Raw genomic sequence first — 27,353 nt, forward strand, 5'->3', positions numbered from 1 at the left:
GGCCACCTCTTCTACAGCAAAGGGGAAAGTGTGTGTGCCAGGCACTGGGCGGCCTTCCTCCTCCCCACTCCCTCCCTGGGGATGGGACCCCAAGCTGCCCTGCTGACGTCCAGCACCATCAGGGGTCCCATGGGAGGGCTCGTGCCCCACCTGCCCAGCACACCTGAGCCCAGGTCTGGGTGCCAAGGAGACCTGGGGCTGCCTGCTGGACCAGGTAAAAGGCTCACTGTTCGTGGGGTTCCCCTGCGTGCATGGGAAGAAGTGTGAGGGCCTGCTCCACTGTAAGCACTGCCTGTCCCCAGCTGGCTGGGACCCCGCCACAGGTTGCAGTCAGGGACCTAAGCCGAGGGGGGGGGGTCAGCACTCTAATCGGCACTAAGAAAGGCTTTGCTGATGACAGTGTTTGCTGGCCGTCCAGGTGCGCTGGGGACTGGCCGCGTTTCCAGGACCTGCAGCCGGACACCATGAGCCTCAGCGAGGACCAGGTGCAGCGGTTCCTGGACCAGAACCCCGGCTTTGCGGACCGGTACTTTGGGAAGAAGCTGAGCCCGGAGAACGTGGCGAGGGCCTGTGCGGACGGGCTGCTGGGGGACTGCGCCAGCTTCCGTGAGCTGTGCCAGGTGGAGGAGGCGGCGGCGCTGTTTGCAATGGTGCAGGACATGCAGGAGAGCGTGAACATGGAGCGCGTGCTGTTCAGGATCCTGCAGCGGCTGGGCGCCCTGCTGCAGGCCGACTGCTGCAGCCTCTTCCTGCACCGCCAGCGCAATGGTGTGGCCGAGCTGGCCACACGCCTCTTCAGCGTGCAGCCGGACAGCGTCCTGGAGGACTGCCTGGTGCCCCCTGACTCCGAGATCGTCTTCCCGCTGGACATCGGGGTCGTGGGCCACGTGGCTCAGACCAAGACAATGGTGAACATCAGGGACGTCACCCAGGTGGGTTCTGGGCCGGGACTCGCAGGGGCCAGGAAGGTCCCACGCCATGTGGGGACCTCGGAAAGGTGGCCGGGGTGGCGGACGAGGGAGGAAACCCTTTGGTCCTCTGTCCCCTTGGCCAGGGCTCCCTGGACGTGTGGGGGTGGGGAGGGAGGGGTCAGAGCAGGGCGGGACAAAGGCCCAGAGAGAGGCCAACAGGAGGCCACCCACTCTGCTCGCGGGGGCAGGGGAGTCCGGCTTGTGCCCAGGGAGCAAAGGGGTGGGCAGCAGTGCCTGGAGCTGAGAGATCCAGGAGGACTGGTTCTTTCTGGGCAGGAAGGAACAGGAATGCCAGTGACACAGCTGGGTGTGGGGCTGTCACATGGGGTGGGGTGGGGGACAGGTACCCCTGGGTGGAGAAGAGTGGAGGGTGGCCAGGGGAAGGTGGTATCCATCTGGGACACACTGAGCATGAGGTGCCAGCTGGACTGTGTGGTGGGCGTCGGGACGAGGGCTCCAGGAGGAGACAGGGAGCCTCTCAGAGGGTCTGGCCTGGGAGCTGGGAGCAGGAGCCTGGAGCCGGCTGGCCTCTTCAACCCACCTGGACGGGCCTCTCCCCCAGCAGCCATTGTCCCCTTGTCCCTAGAGACAAACAGGCATGTGCAGACCCCAGACCCCTGATGCCTGGTCCGGAAGCAGCCGTGCTACAATCCTCTTAAACTTATCTGCTGTAAACCAGCCTCGGTCCAGCGACCTGAATAGAGTAATCTCCAGGATTAGCTTCATCTTGTCTCCTTTTTAAGAAATGGGTCACCCACGAGTCAGAATTTATCAGGAGCATGAATTACTCAGAAAAGGAGAAGTTCGAGGGGCGGGTGTTGGGTGGGTGGGGGGGTGCACTGAGCGCCTCCCGTGCTCTCCCTCTTCCCCCTCCCCCACTACATCTTGTCCCCTCCCTCCTCGGAGTCTGGGATGGTCCCCCCAGCCTCCAGCAGCACCCCACACCCAAACTGTGCCGTGGGTGTCTCATCGTTGCTCTGAGGGTCTGGTCCTAGGCATGTCCCACCCCCTGTGGGGCTGTGTCTCCCCGGGGTCTTGTGGCCTCCATCAGACGTCTCCCTCCTGGGGCAAGGCCAGTGTGGGCCTCAGTCCTCGGGCCACACTGGGTTTGTCTCTGATGAAGTTGAACAGAGACCAGAGTCAAAATCAGCACAAAAGTGAGTCCCATTAGGTGCAGCAAAAACCCTGAGCCGAGTGTCTGGTGTCCAGACTCACGCAAGGCAGCTGGACCGAAGGCCCCAGGAGGCTCCTGGACAGCACGTGGCTCAGCTACGGCCACCCACTCCTGGGCAGGACCAGACCCAAGTCTGGCTCTGTGCTGGTCTCTGACCCCCACCCACCCACAGGGCTGTGGGCCCTGAAATGCATGCATGTGACCAAGGTGTGTAGACCAGTCGTGGCAGCGGGCAGTTGTGCAGTCAAAGGGGCGGTGTGAGGGCATTCTTAGGGCGCTCCCGGAGGCTAGGACAGCGAGGGCGGCAGGACTGGCTGCTGTGCGAGCACAGATGGGTTGTGGCAGGTGGAGGCCCAGGGAGGCTCTGGGGACAGATGACTGGGTCTGGGTAGTGGGGCAGCTTCGACAAGTCAGAAGGCTCGGAAGTCTACTAGGTCTGAGGGGAGGGAGAGGCCATGGTGACACAGCGGTCCCCTCCATGGGGCAGTGGCTGGGTGCCAATCCCTGGAACAGAGATGCGGGAAGGCTGGTGTTGTGGAAAAGGGGGTTAGGGTGTGAAGGGCCTGAGACTGCCCAGCTGCTTAGTCAGGTCTGGTTCTAGGGGCTCAGGGAGCAAGTGTCACCCGTGGCTGCAAAGTGGTCCAAGGCGCTGGGCCAGCAGCAGAGCCCACATGGCAGACAGTGGAGTAGAAGCAACACAGGTGGGGAGTCCAAGCCTCACTCCTGGCACAGGTGCAGGGGACAGGAACTCGGCAACCTGAGTGACTCTGCTCAGAGCACTGGCCCTGGAGTGGGTGGTGGGGGCTGACGAGCTGCCTACAGAGGCCCTGAGTCAGATTCGATCAGGAGCGTGAATTACCTAGGGAAGGCCCAGTGCGGCGGGAGCCATGGGGTCTGTAGCGAGGCTGTGCAGGGTCCCAGCTGGGAGCAGGGAGGCGCACAGGCACATGGCAGTAAGCAGGAGCTTTGAAGGGACCAGAGAGAGGCTGGCAGGCACAGGGGCGTGAGAGCGTGACACAGTCCTGAGTGCTAGGGCACGAGGACACTGAGACCTTCCCTGGCCAAGCTACTGCCTGGTGCCCTGCTCTTTGGAGGTGAACTTGGTGTCAGCAGAGGCTGGTGCCACCGCTCGATGTGGCACCTTCACCAGGGCTTGCATACTGATCTCCCTTTGATGTCGGGTGCCACGTGGCTGCAGGTGGCAGCTGCCTCTCCAAGATCCAGGATGGAAGAAAGCGGGGAGGACTTGGCACCAGCCACATGCCCCCTTAGGAGAACTGCTGCCTCCTCCCCGCAGGCTTCCTGGGATGTCCCTGGGCCTCGCTGCTGCGAGGGAAGCTGGGCCCTGGGTGTACTGGACAGGCCAGCGATGGGGAAGCCTTGGAGTCGTGTGACATCAGTCACCTGGCATCTGCTGGAGTCCTTGAGCTCACCTGAAAGAGTTCCTTTAACAAATAATAACAAAAAAAGTCAGGGGGAGCACTTACAGGGATTTCCTCCTACAGCCCACGCTGACCGGTGAAGACGGGCAAAGAGCAAGAGGCCAAACATTGGGTGTTGCAGACCCCACCCCAGGTGGCCTGACTCAGAGCCATCACCGTGGCCACCGCACCAGGTCACTTTGGCCTCATGTGAAAACACGTCAGCACTCAGGAAGCAGGAGGATGAGGCTGGGGACAGAGTCCCAGACACCTGGGGGGCGCTGAGCCTGGGCCTGAGCCAAGTCAGAGCTCAGCTGACCAGTACTAAGACCCCCACCAGTCCCACAAAGCTCTCAGCATGGGGCCAACGAACCCCATGGAGCAGACACAGCTAGAGCATAAGCCTGGGAGACCCACAGTGGCTGGTGGGCGCGTCCTGGGGGTGCAAGGGAGCCTCGACCCAACTTGCCCACCCCACTTGCCGGCTGTCCCACCAATACGCCACCAACGAGACTATGCTCACTGTTCACTCAGTCAAACTTATTTTATGGGAAGGAGTGTGGGGTGGAGGGGGTAGGAGCATGCGAGGAGGACCGTGGGGGGCGAAGCATGAGTGGGGATGAGATGGCAGCCAGGACCAGGAGGGGCTTATGAATGAACAGAGGGAACATACTAGTGGCATCCAGGAGGCAGGTGTGGAGGGACCCAGGTCTGCCCACAGCCCAGGTGGGGTGCAGCGTGTGCAGGTGCCTGTGAGGACTCTACAGAGTCTACAATCAGAGCGTGGGGTCATTGGCTCCAAGGTGGGGAGATAGGGACAGACCAGTGGCCGTGTCTTCACGTGCTTCCCAGGCTCCCAATGCCAAGAGTAGGGCCACCTGGGTCTCAGCAGTGGCCTGGGGGCCTCCACAGAGTTCAGCCCAGACCCCAGGGATGGGGGAGCCAGGGCTCCAGGCCCACAGAGTGACAGCCTCTGTCCTGTGTCCTCCCAGATCTCCCACTTCAGCTCCTTCGCTGACCAGCTGACTGGCTACCTGACGAGGAACATCCTGGCCACACCCATCATGAACGGCAAAGACGTCGTGGCAGTGGTCATGGCTGTAAACAAGCTGGACGGCCCATGTTTCACGAGTGAAGATGAAGATGTGAGTCTCGGGTCGCTTCTCTGTCCCCGAGCGCTCGCGTGTCCTGTGCCTGGCAGGGAGTGTGCACAGCTGTCCGTGTGTGTGTGTTGCCCCCAAAGGCACAGCTGAAAGCCAGAGTATTTAACTCCTCTTGTTGCAACGTCTGTTTCAGGTTTTCTTGAAGTACCTGAACTTTGGCACCTTGAACCTGAAGATACACCACTTGAGCTATCTGCACAGCTGTGAAACGCGCCGTGGCCAGGTACTGTGCCTGGCGGTGCTGTGTTCATCAGGGCAGGGTCCTAGGGAGAGGGTCCAGTTGCATTTGTGGCCGTGAGAGTGATGTGTGAGTGTGCAGACCTGCCATTCTGCCACACCAGGATCCTGGGGGCAATGGGTCTCTCGCTCTTCGTGTGCCCATCCACCTGTGCTCCACCCAAGGTGGACGAGAACACCTCAGATGTTGCAGGCACTGCCCCTGCTCACCAGTTACCTTGGAAACCCTCCTTGGAAAGGGCTGGGATGCGTGGACAACGGGCGCAGAGGGTCCGCAGGCCGAGCTCCCTGCTGGGTTTGGTCCCTGGCTGCATAGCAGTGGAGCAAGGCAGGCGTGGGAGCTGAGGGAGCAGGACGGGACCTTGTATTGTGGGAAAGGGTGTGGAGCTGATGGGGCATGAGACGGTCGGTCCCCTTCATGTCCCCCTGCCTCTGAGTCCCTGGACCATGGGAGCCCTGAGTAAATAGTGGGTGTTGGGAATATGGACAGAAGGCAGCTGCCCTCATGGGCCTGGGGCTGGCAAAGCAGTACAAGATGTGGCCTTCAGGATGAGCCTCAGAGGACACTGAGGGTGACCGAGTCACTCCACACCATCCCCACTTTCTGTTCTGTGTGTGTCCTGGTTACCAGCTGTAAACCTGTTGAGCATGATGACAGGTTCCTGAGCTTATCTCAGCATCTGTAGAGAAGGGCTGAGTTTGGGGGATCTCTCCTGAGGGCTTCAAGAGCAGCCTGGCCAGCCCAGTGAGGCACCTGTGATAAAACCCTCCAGGAGAGACACCCCCAGAGTCAGGGCCATGTGGGTGGACGAGGGTCAAGGGAGATTAGGCCAGCTGTCCTGGTGCTCACGGTGGCCTGTGGGAGGGATAGTGGGAGGACACTCAGGGAGATGGAGTGCCCTGGCAGAGGGAAGTCATGCCCAGGGCCTGAGGCCAACTGGCCTGCAGGGTGGGGGTTGAGAGCAGGGACCTCAGGGCCCAGCGGGGGCCAACCAAATGGCCAAGAGGTGAGAGTGACACAGCTTAAGTTGCATCTGGTAAGGGCCCTGGGGGACCGTGCTGTTTGGAAGGAAGTCACTCTGAGCCCCACACTACAGGAACAGGGGTTTGCACAGGGTTTTTGTCTCTTCTTGCAGACTTGTTAATGTACGTAAGTATTTGTTTATTATCTGGACTCACGGTTACTGACGTTATTGACTTGGTTGCTGAGCTTGTCCCAGCTGCAGAGAGTAGAGCCCCTCAGTGGCGCCTGGGCCCCTAACACACCCCAATGTCCCCATGATTGGGGTCTGGGTTGTTTTTTGTTTGGTTGGCTTTTGTTGTTTTGGATTTTTTGCACGTCTGTTATTTCTGGGACTCCCTGGTTCATCAGGCTCTGTGTGTTTCATGCCCAGTCCTGGAATCGGCCATTTCTGATGGGGCATTGGTTCCTTTCACTGGAGATGGTCTTAGAGACCAAGACCTGAGCTCTAGGTGAGCTTATTGCTGCTGGAGTGTCTGCTTCTAGGCCCTCTCACCCAGCACAGCGAGGATGAGGATGAGTCTGCCGGTGCAGATAACGGCATAACCACCCAAGTCCACACTGAGTCTCCATTCTAGCCTCCCTCCCTTGCTGGAATGTAAGTTTCCACTTCCGTCATGTGCCATCCATTCAATTCCCGTACATGTGTTTAGGGGGGATCAAATGATTGTTAACCTCTGTGCCCATGGGAAACCAGGGTGCAGTGTTCGTGGGCAGTTTCTTTTGCCTTTAGTGTCACAGACGCCACCCTTTCCTGCTGACTGAGGTCAGTGCCTTTTTCTCCAGCCCACTCGCCGACGTTGTCTTGTACATTTCAATACAGTTACATTATCTTGTCACCGTCTGCATTCTTTATTAGAATCCCCCAACCTACGGAATGATTTTTTAAAAAATATTTTAATTATTTTGTTAGGGTTGGCTTATTCCAGTTTCTTCCTCAGTTATTTTTCCTTCTAGGACATAATGCTTGCCAAGTTCCAGAACTGAGTAAGGAATTGGAACGTAATAGTAGTTCTAATTCGTTTTTCCCCCCTTTCTTCCGCCTCCTCCCCACATCCTGGTTCAAGCCGTTGTTTCTCAGTCTAGTTGTGTAGGACACAGCTCCTTGGCCCAGGGTGGTATCATGAGGTCAGCTTTAGTGTGATTTTGAGCTTACCGTCACCCCGTGTCACTGACACGGCTGTGAGAACTACAGAGCCAGCAGTGGGACTTCTGCTCGTGCCTCTCCCTGTCCTGAGTGGGGGCCGTGCAGAGGGATTCTTACCACAGGTACTGCTCAGCATGCTAGTCCTACCAAAATATTAGATCAATGAGTAGGCAGAAGTGGAGTTTAGTACCGGCCTGCGAGGATGTTTAAAAGCCTCTGAGGTTTTGAACGTAGATCAGTGCAGGGCCAGCCCCACAGGAGTGGAAGACAGAAGAAGTCACAACACTCAACTGCCTTCCACATCTTTGGCGAGTGATAACGCGCGCTGCTTCACACAGAACGTGTAACAGGGCCAGGGTGAGGCGGTCACTGTCATCATCGGGGATGTTTGTGACAGGACCAGGGCAGCGATGGCTGCCTTTCTTTGGTTTAGGGACCTTTGGCCAGGTGGGGCTGCCTGGCAGGAGCACCGCGGAGAGACGTCATGTTGTACGTTAACACGAGTGTCGACAGGATCAGAAAAAAACGTGAGGGACAGCTTGAGATTGTTTGTCATCGTGTTCGCTTGGTATAAATAGGCCAATAAACCTAATTACTAGGCTACAGGTTGTGTTATTCTTCATAAGCATGTAACTGCTACGAATATAATAGTTGGAATAACATCCATCACCGGAGAAGGCTGAGGTTCTGTGTGTTGTCAGCACCACACGTGTTAGGTGCTGTGCGAGACAGCCTCACTCAGCTTCTCAGGCTGGCAGTCCTGGTGAGTTGACTGGCATTATTAGCTAAGTGAGGGAGGTATTCAGTATTATCACACGTATTATTACGACTATTGATAGGATTACCCTTCCTAAGCTTAACAGTGACAAATTCGGTATGACTGGTGTATTGCAGTCAAGGACACTGCAAACCCTAGCACAGTGCTGATGCAGACGACAGACGCTGGATCATTATTAATTTAATCATACTCTAACGAATCAAAATGTTCATTTGAGTGTAGACTAATTGTCATTATTCAGTTTGTTCTACCACTTTGAGTCTTTCATATGCTAGACTAAGAGCTAATGGTGACAGTGGAACTAGTGCTTGGTGCGTATGGCGTTTAGGTTGTTCGTGTGGGACGCACAGGGAAAAACTAAGAGGAGCACGAATTCTAGGTCAAATTATCAGAATGTGACGGCTGCTGGGGAGAATTTCACAGACAAAAGTCAGCATGCTGGTCGTGGTGGGTCAAAGCTGCATTCGTATAGGATTGATTTCTCCTTACAGACGTTTACTTCACAGTCAGAACACATAATTACAGGCAATGAGACTAGCAGTGTGGATGCATAGTGCTGGCGTAAGGCGTATTATTCTTTGTCGGATTCTACCAAAACAAATTGATTGGAAGTCACCTGTACTTTTTATACTAGAAGAACAAGAGCCTCAACAGTAACTGCACACACACAAGAATACTGAAGCCACGTCTACACAATGTCAGCATCAGGCAGTGGCTTCAGATCCAAAATGGCGTTTGGATGTAACACGGGACCATACAGTAAGGAAGGTGGAGCCGTTTGTCACACGTATCCATGAGGGTCTGTAAATAATGTTGATCGCCGAGAAATACACACCCAGGCAGATGTGACACATGGGCTTGCAGCTTGTGTCTGTAGTTTCCATCCATCACACTGTGGGGGGCCCATGTGATGGAGACTCCAGAGGCTGGTGGTCTGGGGCTTTAGGAAGCAGTACTTCCAGGGGGCTCAGGGGCAAATGCCTTTGGTGCTCACCATCCACCTGGTTCAGGTTTTGGGGCTACACTTGAATGGTAGAAAGTTCAGAAAACTCCAGAGAAAAATAAGACTTCTGAAATGATTTAAAAAAAAATGAGCCCATCTGAGTCACTGTCCTTGGAAAGTGCTTTCTCAGGTGCCATTTCGTGTCAGTGACCAATAGGAAGTTGTCAGTACACCTCGTAACACTAGTGCTACAGTGTTGAAGTGAAATCATATTACAAAGCCAGGTGTTATAAGCAGGGCTCAGAGGGCTCCCTTACGCGGTCAGTGGCTTGGTTGAACTCTGTGGAATGCTTCGGTTTGCTGGGTCATCAGGTGTTGGCACATAACTCGAGGCTTACAAGAAGGGTGGACACATAGGCCTGCGAATTCGAGGACTGTTACTACAGTGAGAATAGTACATGTAATAAAAACTGCAGTGGTGCTGATGTTTAAATGACCAGAGTAACCCCTCCGGTCAGGCAAGTTAGCAGATGCAGGCAGCGGTGCTGGCTGTTAGTTGTCTGGTGAGCGCTGCTTGTTGAATGAATAGCCTGATAGTTTCGGTAACTACCAATGTGAAGATGAGGGGGATGGGGTTCCTTGTGGCGTGGCTGAGCAAGGGGGTGCTTTGTTTTATGGCGCAATCCAAGGATAGCTGTCCTTCCTGTAGATGAACGGCTACTCCTAAGTTTATTGATACTCACGTGGTGGGTGTAAGTCAGTGGGAGCAGGCCTAGCAGATGAATAGAATGACTGATGTCAGTATTTGGGGTCCAGGTTTGACTTTTATGGTTGTGAGTAGGTTATCTGCTTTGATTTTGGTTGAATTAGACGTACTTCAGTTTTTTAATGAAGGAGTTGAATGTTTTCTTATTAAACGTTGTCTTCCGCAAGGCTGTTGCTTCACTGTACAAAAACAGCACCAGCAAACACAGTATATTGCAAAATTTAGACAGTATTGTTCATCTGACACTGTAACAACTAACAAAACTTTTCTCCACTGCCAGTTATTTCTGATGGAAAGATCATTAAGTATTTGCACCCGAATCCCAGATGGATGGAAGCCAGTTGTAATATTATATAGGGTGTAAGGTAACGATGTTATTGTTGAATTACATAATTTTCATAACTAGATTTTACCACAAATAATTGCAGGAACTCTGAATATTGTAACTGTAGTCTAACCTAAAATTCATAGGGGGTTCTGAAAAAAGGTGCATATTGTGTGTATCTACAATCATTCAAGGGGTATTTTCTTTCTTTTTTTCTTTCTTTTTTTTCATTAGTTTCAGGGTACAAAGCAATGTATAAGGGGTATTTTCTTCCAGTAGCACTGTTGTAGTTACTTTTTCCATTGGTATTACTGAAAGTTGCTATTTTAAATCTTCTCTCCACCACTGATTTAAGACACCTATGCCAGATTAAGTAGTTTATGCTACTTTATTTAGGGGGTTACATTGCCACTGCTCAGTAGATTTCATGTCTTTCTCACATGTTTCTTCATCGATTATGAAGGGTTTCAGTGTCATCCCCCCCAGCCAACCAGCCTCAGAACAAGATCTTTGACAAGTCCTGGGTTTTCTGCAAGAGTCCCGTTAATTGCAGTTATTTCTCCTGAATGGAGGAGACTAGAATTCACTAGCAGCTGTTACACTTTCCAAAGCACCAAAGTCATCTTGTTTGTTCAATTTTGTCCCAACTTCAGGCAATCTACAATACACATTTCCCGAAGCTTCCTATGCAAAATTGATGGTTCCCACTATCCAACACCATTTTATGTTGTTATCCATTCGTGTTTCTCTGTGAACTTATGCACCAAGAGCAGGTCACTGGTGTACAGCTCAGGGATGGCACAGGTCCTTGGGCGCCAGGGCCCCAGTGGGCACCTAGCTGGTGCTCAGGCCGCTCTGCACCGCTCCCCGGATGGCACATTGTTAAATGGCAATTAGGCAGTTGTTAATTAATCGCCTGGTTGATAGAAATAAAATACTTGGGACTATGATGGTTAAATTTACAATATATAGTCCTATATCTTAGGGGTAATGAGAGAGGAACATAAATTTTCATTCATTTAAATTTTGAGGGAGTGTTTTGATATTTTGTTTCAGGTTCAGGGCTATGGTAATAAGTGTTTTGAAATTTTCTGTTGTGTTATAATTAATACGGTGAGGATTGTTGACAAAATTGTAGTAAATCATGTTGCTCTATCCAGTTGTGGCTATTGTTAGGAACAGAATTTATAATCTCACTATTTAACTTAAAAGGTTAATGCCAGTTAGCTCATTATGGTCTTTAGAGTATGAATGTAGATCATTTTTCGGTGCTTTAATGGCACTAGTTCACAGACGATAGGTGTAAAGCTTTGGTTTCACCTGCAAATTCCAGAACACTGTCTGTAGTACAGATTGGTCATGTGGGTGTGAAGGTTGTTCGCCTGACGATCCTGGTGTACCACCTGTTTTGGGGCCCAGGGAAAGGGTGGCTCATGAGGGTGTGATATTTTCAGATGAAATTAGTATTGGGATTCTCATTTCTGTAGGTTCAGTGACTACAAGGCATAGCCTCTTGCCCTCAGGTTTCATTAAGTGTTATGCAGCAAGCTAAATTTATCTTCAGATTCTGTGTCCTCTTTATCTTCAGTATCACTGGTGACCCTTTGTTCTCACAGTTAGAAAAGTGTTATTAATTTCACCCACTATGTAGCAGGTCCATTGCGATGGCAGGGCACTTACGATTAAAATGGTGTCTGGTAAGATGGTCCTGATTGTTTCTGCTTCCTGTGCAACTGCTGTGCTTATGTGGGTTCGGATAGTGGTTAATGTAGGTGAGATAATGTACAGGTCAAGAGCCAATTAGGGAAATGATTGTCAATGTGTGGTCATGGAAATGCAGTTGTTCTGTGATGGGCAATGTCACATCTTGAAAGGCTAGTCGGAAGGGATCTGCCATGGAGATATAAAGACAAAGTTGTGTAAGTTTGCTAAGGTGCGGCTTGTGGGGAAGGATGCAGTGGCTATGATACTGGCATGAACAGTCGGAAGGGTTCAATCCCTTCGCTTATTTTGAGTCTTTGTACGTAGGCTCTTCCAGCAGGCGGTGTGACGTGCTCGAGATGAGTGGTTGGTAATGCTTCTCGTTGGGACACGAATGCTTCTTGGACTATACAACTGTTGGTGTCACTGCGGTTAATGATGAACGAGCCCACGGGTGAAACGGTACTTTATGTTGTTGTGCAACCGGTAATCACAGTAGCGTGGGGGTCTCGCTGTTGGGCCGAGGAAGTGTGTGAAGTTCCATGGTACCAACAGATGTACTTATGAAGGGGATTTTAGTGTGTGGACTGGAAATTGTGGGAGTCAGTGGACAAATCCTCCTGTGACAGCAAATGCCGCTCCTAGTGACAGGACGCTGTGAAAATGCTACGACATCGTCTATGTCATGAAGTGCAGTGTGCAGTAACGACTTGGCAAGGACAGTCCTGCTAAATGTCCCACTGTGCGTAAGCAGATGGAAGCCACGACACACAGTACAGCGGGCAGCCCTCTGGTTACGTCTGTGTAGGGCTGCTAACCAGACGGATATATTTAGTCCTGCAGGAATGGCAATAATTGTAGTGGTGGATGTAGAGTGTGCTCATGTGTCAGTGTCTGTACCCACTGTGATTTCGTGATGGGTTCCTACAATAAACCCTATAGAGCCATAGGTATTATAGCCCAGACTGTTCCTCTGTATCCGAAAGGCCCTTTCCCTCTGATCACCATGTAACAGTCTGTGAACTTATTCTGAACCCTGGTGGGATAAGGGCATACACATGTGGGTGGCCAAAAAGTACATTAAATGTTGACATAAGATAGTGTCAGGGCAGCCGGCTGGCTCAGTTGGTTAGAGCGTGAGCTCTGAACAGCAGAGTTGCCGGTTCGATTCCCACAGGGGCCAGTGAGCTGTGCCCTCCACAACTAGATTGAAGGACAACAACTTGGAGCTGATGGGCCCTGGAGAAACACACCGTTCCCCAATACTCCCCAATAAAATTTTTTTTTTTTTTTTTAAAGAAGAAGATGGTGTCTTCTCCTGCAGAGTAAGAAAAAAAAAAAAAAAAAGCATTTGTCGACTGGATAAAACAATTTTCTAGGTAGTCCGCCTAAAAGGGTTTATTTGGGAAAAGGAAAAAGGAAAACCACCAGCAGTGTGAGAACGCACACCTCCAGCTGACCAGCCAGCGGTGTACAGATGAAGCCATCTCTCAAAATGGCCCCTATATATACCCCCCACACACACCCCAACTCCCCCAACACACACACACACACACACACACACACACACACACACACGCGCGCACAGGAAGTTAGAACCATAGCGTTCTAACAGGAAGTCAGGCCTAGAGAGTAAGCCCAGCTCCATCTAAACCTCACAGCTCCTGGGGCTGTTCTCTTAAAGTGCCAGTTCGCCTTTATCACAATCAAATGACTGTGTCCATAGCAGGGTAATTCCTGCAGCTAAGGCTTGGAGAGATGGTGGCAATCCAGCTATGATTAGAACTGAGCAAATGGATGGTGGCATCTGGTATTGGGACAAAGCTGGTTTTATATTAATAACTGTAGAGGTGCAGTTAATAGAACCTAAAATTGGTGAAACTCCTAGATGGAGGGGAAAATGGTTAAATCAGCAAAGTCTCCTGCAGGGGCAGGGTTACCAAGACAGAGGGTAGACAGGTCAGTGATTCCTGCGAGGTGGACTATTGATGAGGCTAATTGATGAGGCTAATGAGGGTAAGAATGAGGGAGGGAGCAGTCAGAGGCTTCTCCCAGGGAATACTGTCTGCTGGTCCGATTATTAGTGGGACTAGTCAGTTTCCGAACCCTCCGAGTATAATATACATGACTATAAATAGAATTATTACAAATGCATGGGCAGTGACAGCAACGCTGTGGATTTCATCATCTGCTCATAAAGCCCCAGGATGGCCTAGCTCAGCACGATTACAAGGCCCAGGGCGGTGCCCACCATCCCAGCTCAGGCACCAAATGTCAGGTGCAGGGTGCCAACGTCCTTGTGGTCTGGTGGAATGTCAACAGCTTGTGAGCAGAGGCGGCAGCCAAGCAAGCACTGGACTGTGATCTGGAGATGGAGTTGGGCCCCCCTGTACCAGTCCCCACACTGTGTTACACGTCAGCATATTCAGAGGAGCAGCTTCCACCATATCCATGCTTCTCCCTCCCGCCTTTCCCCCTTTATGTCCCAAAGTGCAATGCAGCCAGTGAACTAGGGTATTTACGTGTTAGCTGAAATTTCACTGGGGGAAAGCGCACCCACCTGGTAAGCCTTAGCCTAATGAAGGTGGTTGGTTGCAGTCAGTTACTGTGGGAGAGTCTCGCAGGCCTTATTGTAAGAGCTCCATGTATTGGTTTGAAGTTTTGAAGGCCCTTGGTCTGGGCTAACCTAACGTCCTACTCCAGTACTGGCACTTTTGGTGTTAAGGAGACAGTTAATGTAGATATCACAATTATGGGTAATAGAAAGTTTGTTCATTTTGTGTTTTCAAATTGTTGTTTAGTTTTTGGGTTGTGTGTGGATGGAAAAGTCAGTGATGCAGTGTGTGCCAGTCACACCTACCCGTGAGGTGTGTGCCAGTGGTACCTACCCATTAAGTGGTGCTGCAGTAGCTGCTAGTGCTGGCTGGTCCGATAGTTGTCACAGTAGTTTATTTCTTACTTGACCATTCTCTTGTGCAGGAAGCATGATGGGGGAGGCCTCCGAACTCTGATATAGTAAGTGGAGATAGTAAGCAGGGACCTTATTCCAAGTGTGAAAGCATTGCAGTTGGCGGGCCACACGTGAATAGCGTCAGTGTGGTGGTCACTATTAGGATGCATGTTAGAGATTTCAACGATTGTGGTTGGGTTGTAAGTCATGATGGCGGTTATTCGTCGTATGAGAGTTGTGAGAGGGCTACGATTTTTCCTACTTGGGTCTGCTTTAGTCCTCCTTGCGGCCTCCTGTGATTGACAGTAGGATACAGATAACTAGCAACACACTCAGACCAATGGGTGCTGAGATTTCGCATGCGGTGATGTTAGGCCTGGTGACACCTGAACGCCCATGTCACTCCAGGACCTCAGAAGTACAGTGGGCAGAGTCCGCATTTCACAGTGAGGACTGTTGGGGTGACAGGATCAGCATTTTCGTGACAATTCATTGTCCCGAGTACATTCAGTTAATGGTAATAGCTATTGTAGGGAGTACTGGTGTGGTGGCTTCTGTTAGGAATAGTTAGGGGAGGTTTCTAGGCTTCGTGGGTGGTATTGTTTCATTGACACAGGGACAATGGCTAGCGTGGGTATTTCAAAGCCGACTGGGATCATTCATCACGCCAGCTTACCATTACAATTATAGTTCCTGATACGACAGCCAACACGATTCAGATGAGGATGAGGGAGGAGTCAGCACAGCACTTCGGGGTGTGAGTCTGACGGCATTTGCAGCCGACCTGACTGCGGAACATGCTGGAAGGTGGGAGCAGGGAGATTTTTGAATTCTTAGGAGTAGGTGCAATTCCTATAATTCGGGAAGTAAGGGGATTTAACCCCCTACTATTTACTGTCTCAAAGTTACTCTTGTCCAACGTATTTCTCACATTTGTGGTGCGATGCTTCTTGATGGCAGGCAGGGCTGTGTAACATGCTAAAAGCCAGCACTCTGCTGGAAAGGTCTGCAGGAGGGTGTCAGCTGACTCATCATAGAGGGGCAGGAAGGTGGTGGGGCTTTGATGGCAAAGTTAATTATGTGGAGTTATCGTGCAAGGGCTGGTGAAAAGCTCCTAGAAATACGGTTGTTGTGAAGACATTTCTTACAGCAGTGTTGGCGTGTCCTGCCAGAAAAAAACAGCGCGAATGGGTCTCCTGTGTGTTCCCAGTTAAACCCAGAAGCCACTTGTATGCATCTTCTGTCATATCAAAGGCTCCGACTGGTCTGCGAGTACTGAGCTCCTTGCGTTGAGGCTGGAGGTCAGCATGGGAGCTGAGTCACGTGGTCCTGGGGAAGCACTCGTGTCACGTGCTTTGTGGACGAGCCCTTAGTGCCCGGCTTATAGGAGGACAGTTGCCGGTGCTCCCGCGTGCACTTGCCCGCACTGCTGCTCGTGCACCTGGGATGCAGTCTGGGAACTCGGGGTTTAGCCAGGTCTGGGCACAGTGGACGGCTGGGCTGCAGCGCAGGTGAGGCTCACGCTGAGGACGAGTGTGTTCCAGGCACTGGCACCCGCGCCACGAGAGGGCTGGGACTGGTACGCGGGTATTGGTGATGTCTGTTAATGAAGAACTGGATGCAGTCGGCGTGCGCGTGTCAGTCCGCGAGGCCTGCTACGCCCGGGCCCTCACGCGGTGGACGCCCCCAGTACTTTCCATGGCTTGCGGTGGGTAACACTGCAGTGGAGACAGTGGGGACAAGCGCAACAGGAGATTACGTAGGAGCTGCGCCTCTGGTGACCGCGGTTACGTTTCACTGTGGTCCCCGGGCTCCGCCTCCCTGGGCACCAGCAGTTACTTGTGTATTTATTACATTCATGTTATATCATCTACTACAGTGAAGGCGCTTTTGTGAAGTGTTTCTTTGTCCTTTCCTTCTGGGAGAAGCATAGAGTACAGGAAACCAGCCTGTGTCACTCCTGTCTGAGCTCAGACCACATGGGACTTGACTCCTTTCACAAAAGAACCATGAGTAGCTGTCACACCACTGGGGGACATCCCCATCTAACCCGGAGTGGCAAACCCTGTTGTCGCCGTGGAACAGGACTGGTGCTACCCCCTAGGGTAACAGCTCCGTGGTCACTTTTTTGGATCAATAGACGATACTATGTTTTGATGAGTCATTCTAAATTGTAATCACTCGGAGACTATTCTGTTTTCTGAGGTCACCTCAACCTAAATTGTTAGTCCATTTAAAGATGTGTTATCCCTGAGATAGTTAATAATTGTGCTTTTTGGACTAATTAATTAAAGATCCATAGAGTCTTCGCGTCTTATTTCTTTATTCCCGTTTCTTCACAGGAAGGTCAATTTAATTATTAAAAGTAAGAGACACTACAGCCCATGTGGGCCTTTCCTACGAGTCCTTCTTCAGGGAACAAGTGATCACGCTACCTGTGCAGTCAGGACGCCGCGGCCTTACACAGATGTCCCTGGGCCAGCAGTGTTGCTGGCAGTATTGCTAACAGTGGGAACGCCGGAGGTGACATCTGGGGCATAGGCAGGTGTTGTGTTTACCAAGGTTCTCTCACTTTTTAACCTTTCCGTGAGTGCGTGCCTGTGTTGGGTTACCACTTATTTAATGTGGTTTGATTCTTGGGCTGTTTATTTCTTTGGCAACTAGCTGTGGGTTATTCATACGGATAGAACCTTGTGTAGGAACAAACCCTCTCCCACTAACAGTGCACTCCTGTTTGTGACGGAGGCCTCTTGTCGCCAACTGTGGCATTCTTGTGCCCACTTTCTGACACAGCTTGTATCTAAAATGCTGTACCTTCTCAGATTTGCAATTAAATTTCCATTAAAGTGATTGTTTTTTAGGTAAATTTAAATTTGAACAGAAACTCTCTTATGGACCAGCTGCTATCGCCGGGCCTGGCGGGCTATTCCCTCTACCTGAGAATCTCATTCTGGCCCAGGGATGTTGGCTCCGTGAAGGTGTTTGCAGGCACCTCGTCTGGTCTCTGGCTGTCCTCATTTGCTCTAGTTACATTGTTAGGTTCATGCTGGTCACAAGAAGATGAGCGAATGGAAGACAATGTGAATATATGTGAATATAGTTTTAATTTCATTGTCTTAGTTCTTAAATTTGCGTTAGTTAGCTTTAGTAGTGGCGGCGTTCAACAGCTGGCTGTCAAAATTCCTGAACATTCAACAGCCCGCTCTTGAGAAATGACCACTAAATGACCATCCTGGGAGCAAAAGTGGTCAGTTTCACTGGGTCACCTGTCCTGTCTGCTCCCCCTCAGGCATGCTGACACCTCCCTCCTGTGGCATGAGCACAAGGGGAGGCTTCGCAAGGCCAGCCTCCCCTTCTAGGGGGCTCTGTAGCCCTGTGCCCTGTCAGCCACAGATATAATTGGATGCCCTTGTCACCAAAGTCCCCAGCGGACTTCCAGGTGGCAGCCGGCCACAGGACCTACAGTTGAGACAGTATACAAATCTCACAGCTGTCCATGCAGTTGACAAACACACACTGAGCACCTTGGAGCATGGGGTGCCGCTGGGCCTCCTGGCCGCACACAGCTTGTGGTCGAGCGCTGGCACAATGAGACTGAAACAATGAGGCAGGGGAGAAAATGGGGTGCGCAGGGAGCTGCTCTGGCGGGAGCTGAGGGAGGGCCTTCTGTACACGGCCTTGGGCTGAGGCTCAATCAAGCGTGAGGCAGCCCTTACACAGGTGTCCCTTGCCTGTGCCAAGGAGCGCTGAGGGCCGTGGGAGTGCAAGAGGTGGCCAGTGGGCTGCCCCCTAGGGAGAAGACTCCAGTGCAAGTGGGGTCTTCAGAGCCCATCCCTGCCTGTGACACAAAGGTGGGGGGCTGCAGAGGATCGCAAGAGGGGCTGGCAGGAAGGGAGCCAAGCCAGGAAAACTATGGTGGAGGAGGAGGGCTCAGCAGCGGGCGGTGCTCTTTCCAGGACAGAGACACCCGAGGTGGTGCCTGGGGCGAGAGGTGGGGCAGGAGGGACCTGCCTTTGGGCCCCAGCTGAGGAAACGGAGGGGAGGACAGCCCCATGAGTTAGTCTGAGCCTGGCCACCACCCTGGACAACAGCCTGGGGCCAGGGGGTGTGGGTGTCCAGGCCAGGGCCTCCTGGGGCGTGTCAGTAAATCGTCACTCTCTCAACTCCCTTTGCTGAGACCACCAGAGGACCTGATGTACAGAAAACAATGCATTCATGCTTTCAAAGCCCCGCTCCTCTCAATCTGATTGCGGAGGGCTGGCTCGTCAGATCTGGCCTTCCAAGCCCATGGCAACTGATTCCAGTTCTCAGTCGCTCACTGGCCCTGTGTGAGGTCTATACCGGGCAGGGAGTGGCAGGTATGTGGCCGAAGCCTGGAGGCCTCACCCTCCAGTAGGTTCCTGGGTCTCCTGGGTCAGGTAGCAGGAAGTCAGGTACTTGGATGAAGCCCTCGCTGGTGGAGTCTTTAGAGACGCTGTTGGGAGGGGCACCATGGTTCAGTGTGCCTCCAGGGCTCTGTGTGTGTGTCACGTATGTCAGCTCACACCCAGGTGCTGCTGGGGTCAGCCAGGTGTATGTGGGTGTGGCCACAGGCCCACAGGTGTGCCACCCCGCAGGTGCTGCTGTGGTCAGCCAACAAGGTGTTTGAGGAGCTGACAGACATCGAGAGGCAGTTCCACAAGGCTTTCTACACGGTGCGTGCCTATCTGAACTGTGAGCGGTACTCGGTGGGCCTCCTGGACATGACCAAGGAGAAGGTGAGGCCTCAGCTGCACGAGCGTCCTGGCCAGCTGGTCCACTTCGGAGCTGACGCACTGCCTGTCTCCTTTCTGTTCTCTGCCCAGGAGTTCTTTGACGTGTGGCCGGTTCTGATGGGAGAGGCCCAGCCGTACTCAGGCCCTCGCACCCCTGATGGCCGTGTGAGTCATAGGGGTCAGGCCAGGCCCACACCTCAGTTCCCCAGCCCCAACTGCAGGGCAGGGAGGACTGGGCAGGGTGCAGGTGCCAGGAGCAGACACCTGTGTCACCTGGGGGCACCCAGTGGGGGCCTCACGACTGCGGTCTGCCCCCCAGGAGATTCTCTTCTACAAAGTCATCGACTACATCCTCCACGGCAAGGAAGACATTAAGGTCATCCCGTAAGTGCAAACAGCAGGCTCCCTGTGCTGACTTGCTGACCTGGGAGGGACGGAATGGGGTGGGCAGGGAGGTGACATCTGGAGTGGACGTCCAGAGGATTAAGTGAGCTGCCCACATGGCCCTGTCAGCGGCAGATGACCTTAGAGGCCCCTCGGGGTCTCATCATGGCTCACCCAGCTACCCAGGCAGCTGGAGACCCCGAAGGGGAGTCCCAACTATATATCCAGTGGGATGGGACAGGAGATGACATCCAGCCCAGCCAGCAGCACAGCCGGGGGAAGCTCGGGGCAGGACTCCAAGCTGCAGAGACTGGAGAAAGGCAGCCGGCTATTCCCAGCCCTGCAGCCACATTGCCATGTGGCGATCCCCACAGGCCTGTGCAGGGACTAGGATCCATAGATCAGGCCAGGCCTGCAGGCAGGTGAGCAGGCTCAGCTCCCGGAAGTGGCCCCAGTAGGGAACGGGGTTCCTAGAGGAGGGGCCTCAGGTTGGTCAGAGGAGGGAGGAGGCAGCACAGAAGCCCGCAAAGCTCACCCCACTGCTCCCCGAGTCCTCGCCAGTTCCCCCTCCCCACCCCACAACCTCCCAGAGCTCAGAGACTGCAGTGAGCGTCACACACACTGTGCCACCACCACACGCACCCCTAGCAGCCCGTGTCCGGTCCGCCTGACCCTCTGCCCCTCTGCCCCCAGCACACCCCCGGTGGATCACTGGGCCCTGGCCAGCGGCCTTCCAACCTACGTGGCAGAAAGTGGCTTGGTGAGTTCCCCGAGGCCCTGCCCTTGCCTGGTGCCTCCCTTGGTCCCTTGTGCCCTGGCCCTTCCCACCAGGCGGATGCCTCCTTGCAGGCCCAGCCGCTGCCCCACTTTGCCCATCACGAAGCTCATTGGGCTGGACAGTTGTTTTTAGAACCCTATTGTACATTTGCCTACTTCAGCTGAAATTGTTTTTCTGGCCCTTTTTCAGATCTGTAACATTATGAATGCTCCCGCTGATGAAATGTTCAAATTTCAGGTATCTGTCTATTTGTTAATAGAAAATGCATTGCACATGGGGAAGATGACATGGGGGTTCAGAAATGATGGTCTGAATTGGGTTTTGATGCGTAAGAAATGCCCTCAAAATCTCAGTGACTGAGAACAACACATATCTCCTGCTCACGTCTGCGGGTGTGCTGGCATATCTAGACCCCAGCAAGGGTTCAGGTCTGCTCCCCTCATCTTCACCTGGGGTCACATGACCAGGGCAGGCTCTTTCCTGGAGGAGGCAGAGGGTCAAGCGCCCTGGGAAGTAGGCTTGGTCATCAGGGCCTCCGCCGGGGACTGGCCAGTGTCCATACTTCACTGGTCAGGCGTCAATTGCGTGCGAGTTGGGACCAGCTTCATAATGTGTGGGGCCATGAGAGCCCTGTCAGAGTGAGACGCTGTGTGACTGGAGCACCAACAAGGAGAAGCCACCTCACGGGGTGTGCCCTTGTCCCCCTTGGTTCTAGGGGGCGGGCACATGGACGTCAGGTTCTCATGGGGGTAGGGTGGTGAACACACCCTGAGGAGCAGTGACCCAGACACTGCAGTTTGAGGGCAGAACAAATGAGGTTCGTCCTCGCTGGGTGACAGGCCCAGGCTGGCACCAGACCCACAGCAGCAGTCGTCCCTGACCCCTGTCCCTGCAGGAAGGCCCTCTGGACGACTCTGGGTGGGTCATCAAGAACGTCCTCTCCATGCCCATCGTCAACAAAAAGGAAGAGATTGTGGGGGTTGCCACGTTTTACAACAGGAAAGATGGGAAGCCTTTCGATGAGCAGGATGAGGTCCTCATGGAGGTAAACCCGTCACAGGCGCAGCTCTGGCGGTGACGCCTGTGTGGTGGCGGGACATGGCCGTCTGCCTCAGCCCCCGACCCAGCATTAGGCCCGAGGAGAATGGGGACAAGCTGGGAGGCCCCACTCCTGACAGCAGGCGCTCTGGCGGGCACCCTGGAGGCCCTGGCAGAGACGATCACCGCTTGGCACCTGTGCCCACGGCGGAGCCGGCGGCTGATACGCTGCCCGGTGTGCAGTCCCTCACACAGTTCCTGGGCTGGTCAGTGCTGAACTCTGACACCCATGACAAGATGAACAAGCTGGAGAACCGCAAGGACATCGCCCAGAACATGGTGCTTTACCACGTGAGATGTGACAAGGACGAGATCCAGCTGATCCTGGTACTGCTCCAGTCACTTCCGGTCTCCTCCCTGCCCAGCGGGAGGCGTGGCACCCCGGAGCTGTGACCCTGCCTGAAGTCCCACACCCTCCGCACAGCCCAGGGTGGGTCCCTTCCTGGGCCCTGGTCTCCTCGGCTGTGAGCGGGGAGTGACCAGCACCGTCCTCTGGCTGTGCTGCATGAGGGCTCCATTGGTCAGGAGAGCTCAGAACGGTGCCAGGCAGGGGCGTGCAGGCAGTGTGCGCCACCCCTCGTGCACTGCCCGCCGGTCGCTGAAACTGGAGGCTCCGGCTGGGGCTTGCTGCAGCCACCATTATTCTTCTGTGCCAGATGCCACCTTGTCCCACACTCACGAAGGGTGTAGCTCACACTGCCACCTTGTCACACACTCACAAGGGGGTGTAGGTAACACTGTCACCTTGTCCCCCAGTCACAGGGTGACTGTCACAGGATGTAGCTGATGCTGTCACTCTGTCTCCTAGCCAACAAGAGAACGCCTGGGGAAGGAGCCTGCTGACTGTGAGGAAGACGAGCTGGGGGAAATCTTGGTCAGAGTCAGATCCTCACTCTCAGGAGGAGGCTGGAAGGGCCTGGGGGGGGCGGATTTCTTTATTCTCAGGAGACTGTGTTTTCTTGTGATGTTTGCTGCTATGTGCATGGCTGGTACCCATGTCACATGTGCACCTGCTGCGTGTGCACCTGTGCCACGTGTGCCCTGTGTGTCTTTGCATGTGCACATATTTGCATCTGTCTCCCTGCCAACATCACTCTGTCTGCCCAGCAGGGCAAGTTGTTGTTGGGCCGCAGGTGAGAGGAGAGGGCAGGAAGGGGGCTGAGCCAGTAGGGCTTCAGTGTCCTGGGCTACAGGCCAGAGCCTGGAAGGGCAGATGTCACCAGACGCCTGGAGCATCTGAGGCTGGACAGAGACAAGGCATGAGTGGGGCTTTGACATGAGTGGGCCTGCCTCCCTTAGCTCCACAATCCCTCCCACAGAAGGAAACGCTGCCAGGACCCACCAAGTTTGACATCTATGAGTTCCACTTCTCTGATCTGGAGTGCACGGAGCTGGAGCTGGTCAAGTGCGGCGTCCAGATGTATTACGAGCTGGGCGTGGTCCGAAAGTTCCAGATCCCCCAGGAGGTGGGGTCATGCTCAGGAGCCCCAGGTCCGCCAGGAGGTGGGGGATATGGTTGGGGTCCCAGATTCACCAACCAGTAGGGGCATGGCCAGGGGTCCCAGGTACCCCAGGAGGTGAGGAAGTGGGGGACATGATTGGGGTCCCAGATTCCCCATGCAGTAGGGGGCATGGTCAGGGGTCCTAGTTCCCCAAGAGATGGGAGAGATGTGCTCGGGGGTCCCAGGTCCTGCAGGAAGTTTGGGGGTGGGCAGTGAGTATGCCCAGAATAAATGACTGCTTGGGTGGGTGGGTGGAAAGTGTTACAAATAGGAGTTCCAAGCAACATCGTCATTAAGTGCATCATTGGGCAATAGTGGGGGCTTGCTGTGGTGTGGAGAGGATGCAGAAGCAGCCTGTCACCTGTACAGAGAGCACACGACATCCTCCCAGTGGGAACACTGAGGTCCTCAGAGACCATCCCATGGAGGAGAAGACAGCCTGCCCAGTGGTGCCCACAGCTCTGCTGCTGCCCTCTGGGTTCCCAGCTTTGCCCCAGGGAGCATCTTTCGCCCCAGGAGCTTCCCCACTGCCCACCAGGGAACCAGCTTTCCTCAGGGCAGCAGGCTGGCATTTCCAAAAGACATTTTACCAAATACTAAAGGAAAACACAAAAGGAAAAAATACAGAAAGTATTAACAGGAAAAATAAAAGATTCCCAAATAATTCTCTGTCACTAAAAATCCCAGCAGCAATAAGAGTCCCCGGGGTCACCTTCTGTGGGCCCAGATAACTACCCTGCAACTCAGCCTGTGTTCAGCCTATGGACCTGCTGCCACCAGCCTATTTCTCCATCACCCCTGCCAGGTGCCGACACATCTTGCTCCAGTCAAATACCCGTGCCTAGCATGATCCTTCTAAAATACCGCAGACCCCTCACTGGGGTCCTCTTGCCAATTTGGGGCTGGGAGACAGGATGGAGGCCCCGAAAGCCCCATGACGCTGGTGCTGTTGGGCAATGGGCATTGTCCCCCTGGGCTGCAGGCAGCCCCCATCTACCGGCAGGTCCAAGGAGGCACCCGTCACACCCAGGAAGGCAGTGCGGGCCAGTGGTGAAGCAGGACGGGGAGGGTCCTCCGAGGGGACCGGGACTCGCGTCTCACGCCCTCCCTCAGGTCCTGGTGCGGTTCCTGTTCTCCGTGAGCAAAGGGTACCGGAGGGTCACCTACCACAACTGGCGCCACGGCTTCAATGTGGCCCAGACCATGTTCACGCTGCTCATGGTGCGTGAACTGGCAGGGGGCAGGGCGCCTCCCCCGCACACCTGCTCCTGACTAGGGTTGGGATGACCCTGCCGGTGGGCTCCAAGGACTGTGCCCCAGACCCCCGACAGTGGGGTGGGGCCTCGTCCGGCAGAGCTGTGCAGGCCACGCCCCTCTGACTGGCGCGCGCCCCACCTGCCCGGGAAGTGGGTGCAGGTTTGGGGAGGGGCAGCAGGTCAGGCCCAGCGCCCCCATGCCCTCCCCACTTGCCCCCCACCCCTAGCAGGGAAGGGCGGGGGGCAGCGGTGCTGGCCGGCTGCAGGACCCTGGGCGCCTGTCCCCTCAGACCGGCAAACTGAAGAGCTACTACACGGACCTGGAGGCCTTCGCCATGGTGACGGCCGGCCTGTGCCATGACATCGACCACCGCGGCACCAACAACCTGTACCAGATGAAGTAGGCGCGCTGGGGGCAGCGCAGCGGCGCGAGGGGCTGCCGAGAGCTCCCGACGCGCAGCCGCGGCTGGGGACAGTAGGGTCCCCTTTGACGGGCCGCAGCGCCCACGGGGTGCCCCTTCCCCGCCACACTCGGGGCTTCTGACCGCTGCGTGTTTCTTCGTGAAACCTGTGACAGGTCCCAGAACCCCTTAGCCAAGCTGCACGGCTCCTCGATTCTGGAACGACATCACCTGGAGTTCGGCAAGTTCCTGCTGGCCGAGGAGGTATTTCCGACGACCGACCGGCGCCCCAGCGGGCTCCACACCACGGGCCTTGGTCCCCGAGCAGGAGTCGGAGCCGCAGGAGGGTCGCAGGCCGGGCACCCTCCGCGGGGTGGGGTGGGCTGGGCTGGGCGTGAGGCCACCGGGTCTCGTACCCATGACCGCCGGGTGAAAGTTGGCAGGCAGCGCCCGGACCCCCCGGGGGGGGGGACGAACCCAGGGCGGCACCCGCGACAGACCCCCTCCTGCAGACCCTGAACATCTACCAGAACCTGAACCGGCGGCAGCATGAGCACGTGATCCACCTCATGGACATCGCCATCGTCGCCACCGACCTGGCGCTCTACTTCAAGTGGGCGCCTCGCAGCCCCGCCCGGGACTCGGGAGGGAGGCGGGGGAGCCCGGCGGGGGCGGGGGCGGCGCCAGTGCTGGAGGGGTGGGCGGGGTCAGGGTCCTGAGCGGGCGGGGGGCAGGGCCTGCGCCGGTGAGGGGCAGACACTCTCCGCTCGTTCTTCGGGTTCAGGAAGAGGACGATGTTCCAGAAGATTGTGGATGAGTCCCAGAAGTACGAGGACAGGAAGAGCTGGGTGGAGTACCTGTCCCTGGAGACGACGCGGAAGGAGATAGTCATGTGAGCTGTGGGGTGGCAGGGACCTCCGCGTGTGGTCCGGTGGTTAATCCTGCGACACACACACACCCAAGACCAGGAGACCGCGGGGTCCCCGAATGCTCCAGGATGAGAATAGCTCCTTTCTTAATGGCTTTGATGCTTCAAAACAAATGTTTCACCTTGCCCCTCATTTTCAGGGAGACCGCGTGGGACTTGGGGTCAGACAGGCCATTTCCCTAGTTTGTGAGCTTTAGCAATACTTCACTCACCTTGGGAGCCTCATTCCTTCATGCACACAGTGGAGATTCAGGTTCTCCCCCAGGCCGGTCCCAGAAATCCCAGAAGGAAGCATGTGCGTATAAGTCACCACATAAATCCTTCTTGACTTTAATTTGGGCTGCAGATGAGGGGAAGCAGAGGGGGAGTGGCTGTGCACACACTGCTCTGCTAGAAGGTCACAGGCCAAGGACCTGTGCCCAGTGGTCACCAGGCCTCTTGCGGCAGGAGGGCACAGGGTGGGCTGAGGGAGCGAGGCACATCTGGGCCCGCCTGGACCTTCCTGTGCTTGCAGGGCCATGATGATGACAGCATGCGACCTGTCTGCCATCACCAAGCCCTGGGAAGTCCAGAGCAAGGTCAGTGCTTCGTGGGCCTGCACCAAGGGAGAGTCTGGGGGCACATCCATTGGTCTGCAGGCAAGGCTGAGGGCTGCCGCCCTGTTCGGGGACCAGGCCAGCAGCTGCTGTGGTGGAAGATGCCGCTGTGCTCACTGCCCATCAGGCCTAAATCGTGGGGCTCCCAGCGGACCTGGGGTGGAGAAGATCGAGGGCACAGAGCCTGCTGCATGTTCTCAGGAAGTTTCTGCCCAAGCACTGAACTCCACAGGATAATCGCTTTTTTGTGCCCCCCAGGTCGCTCTGCTGGTGGCAGCTGAGTTCTGGGAACAAGGTGACTTGGAAAGGACAGTGCTGGATCAGCAGCCCATTGTGAGTGTTGCTTCCAGAATCTTCTACCACTATTGTCATCCTTAAGAGCCTCAGTCTGGTTTGGTGCAGACGGGACCCTGGGGATTCTGAGGTCCTGGGGCCTCAATCTCACTTCATGGGTCACGTGACATGAGCTGGGTGTGAGTTTAGGTGGCTCTGGATCTGGGTAAAGCTGTGATGCTTATGCAGAGGCCAAAACTGGCAGAACCAGGCTGTGGCTCGGAGCCGAGCATCTCTGTGGGCCCAGCCAGCTGCAGTGAACACAGCTGGGCTTTCTCCTGCTCCAGGAATGTCTGGGACAGGACAGGCCTGGCCATGGGGAGGGTCAGGCCAGAGAAAGCCGGTGGCTGGAGCCCAGGGACCCACACCGTGGTAGACAGATGATGCTGGGGTCTTTGGGTCCTGAGTGTGGGCTCAGGAATGTGCTGCCAGACCACAGGGCCCCACATAGGAACCAATGGGACAAGCAGCACAGTATTGTCCAACATGTGGAAGAGATGGAAAGAGGGTTTGCCTCACAAGGCACCTCCAGTCAACAAATACTGTGTTTCCCTGAAAATTAGACCTAGCTGGACCATCTAATGCATCTTTTGTAGCAAAAATTAATATAAAACCAGGTCTTATATAAGACCTGGCCTTATATTATAATAAGACCCTGTCTTCTGTTAAAGTAAGACGGGCCTTATATTAACACGTTGCGTACGGATCACGAGAATCTTCACAAGG

General features: G+C 54.6%; 1 protein-coding gene across 6 annotated transcripts in view; it reads left to right on the forward strand.

The window, feature by feature from the left end:
* Positions 1 to 27,353, forward strand: part of PDE6B (phosphodiesterase 6B) — a 44,001-nt gene that overhangs the window by 13,472 nt on the left and 3,176 nt on the right. For 4 of the 6 annotated variants that reach the window (XM_074319822.1, XM_074319832.1, XM_074319817.1 and 1 more), the window contains 19 exons: positions 419 to 932; positions 4,559 to 4,711; positions 4,863 to 4,952; positions 19,214 to 19,354; positions 19,442 to 19,516; positions 19,671 to 19,735; positions 20,429 to 20,495; positions 20,703 to 20,750; positions 21,409 to 21,558; positions 21,795 to 21,938; positions 22,420 to 22,485; positions 22,931 to 23,077; positions 24,227 to 24,334; positions 24,660 to 24,769; positions 24,947 to 25,034; positions 25,283 to 25,383; positions 25,555 to 25,662; positions 26,213 to 26,276; positions 26,553 to 26,627. In XM_074319822.1, the coding sequence (XP_074175923.1) occupies positions 419 to 932; positions 4,559 to 4,711; positions 4,863 to 4,952; positions 19,214 to 19,354; positions 19,442 to 19,516; positions 19,671 to 19,735; positions 20,429 to 20,495; positions 20,703 to 20,750; positions 21,409 to 21,558; positions 21,795 to 21,938; positions 22,420 to 22,485; positions 22,931 to 23,077; positions 24,227 to 24,334; positions 24,660 to 24,769; positions 24,947 to 25,034; positions 25,283 to 25,383; positions 25,555 to 25,662; positions 26,213 to 26,276; positions 26,553 to 26,627 (2,314 nt within the window). The other 2 variants (XR_012492117.1, XM_074319839.1) reach the window with 2 other exon arrangements.

This window comes from Rhinolophus sinicus, linkage group LG02 (genome assembly GCF_036562045.2).
Source record: "Rhinolophus sinicus isolate RSC01 linkage group LG02, ASM3656204v1, whole genome shotgun sequence".
NCBI lineage: Eukaryota > Metazoa > Chordata > Mammalia > Chiroptera > Rhinolophidae > Rhinolophus > Rhinolophus sinicus.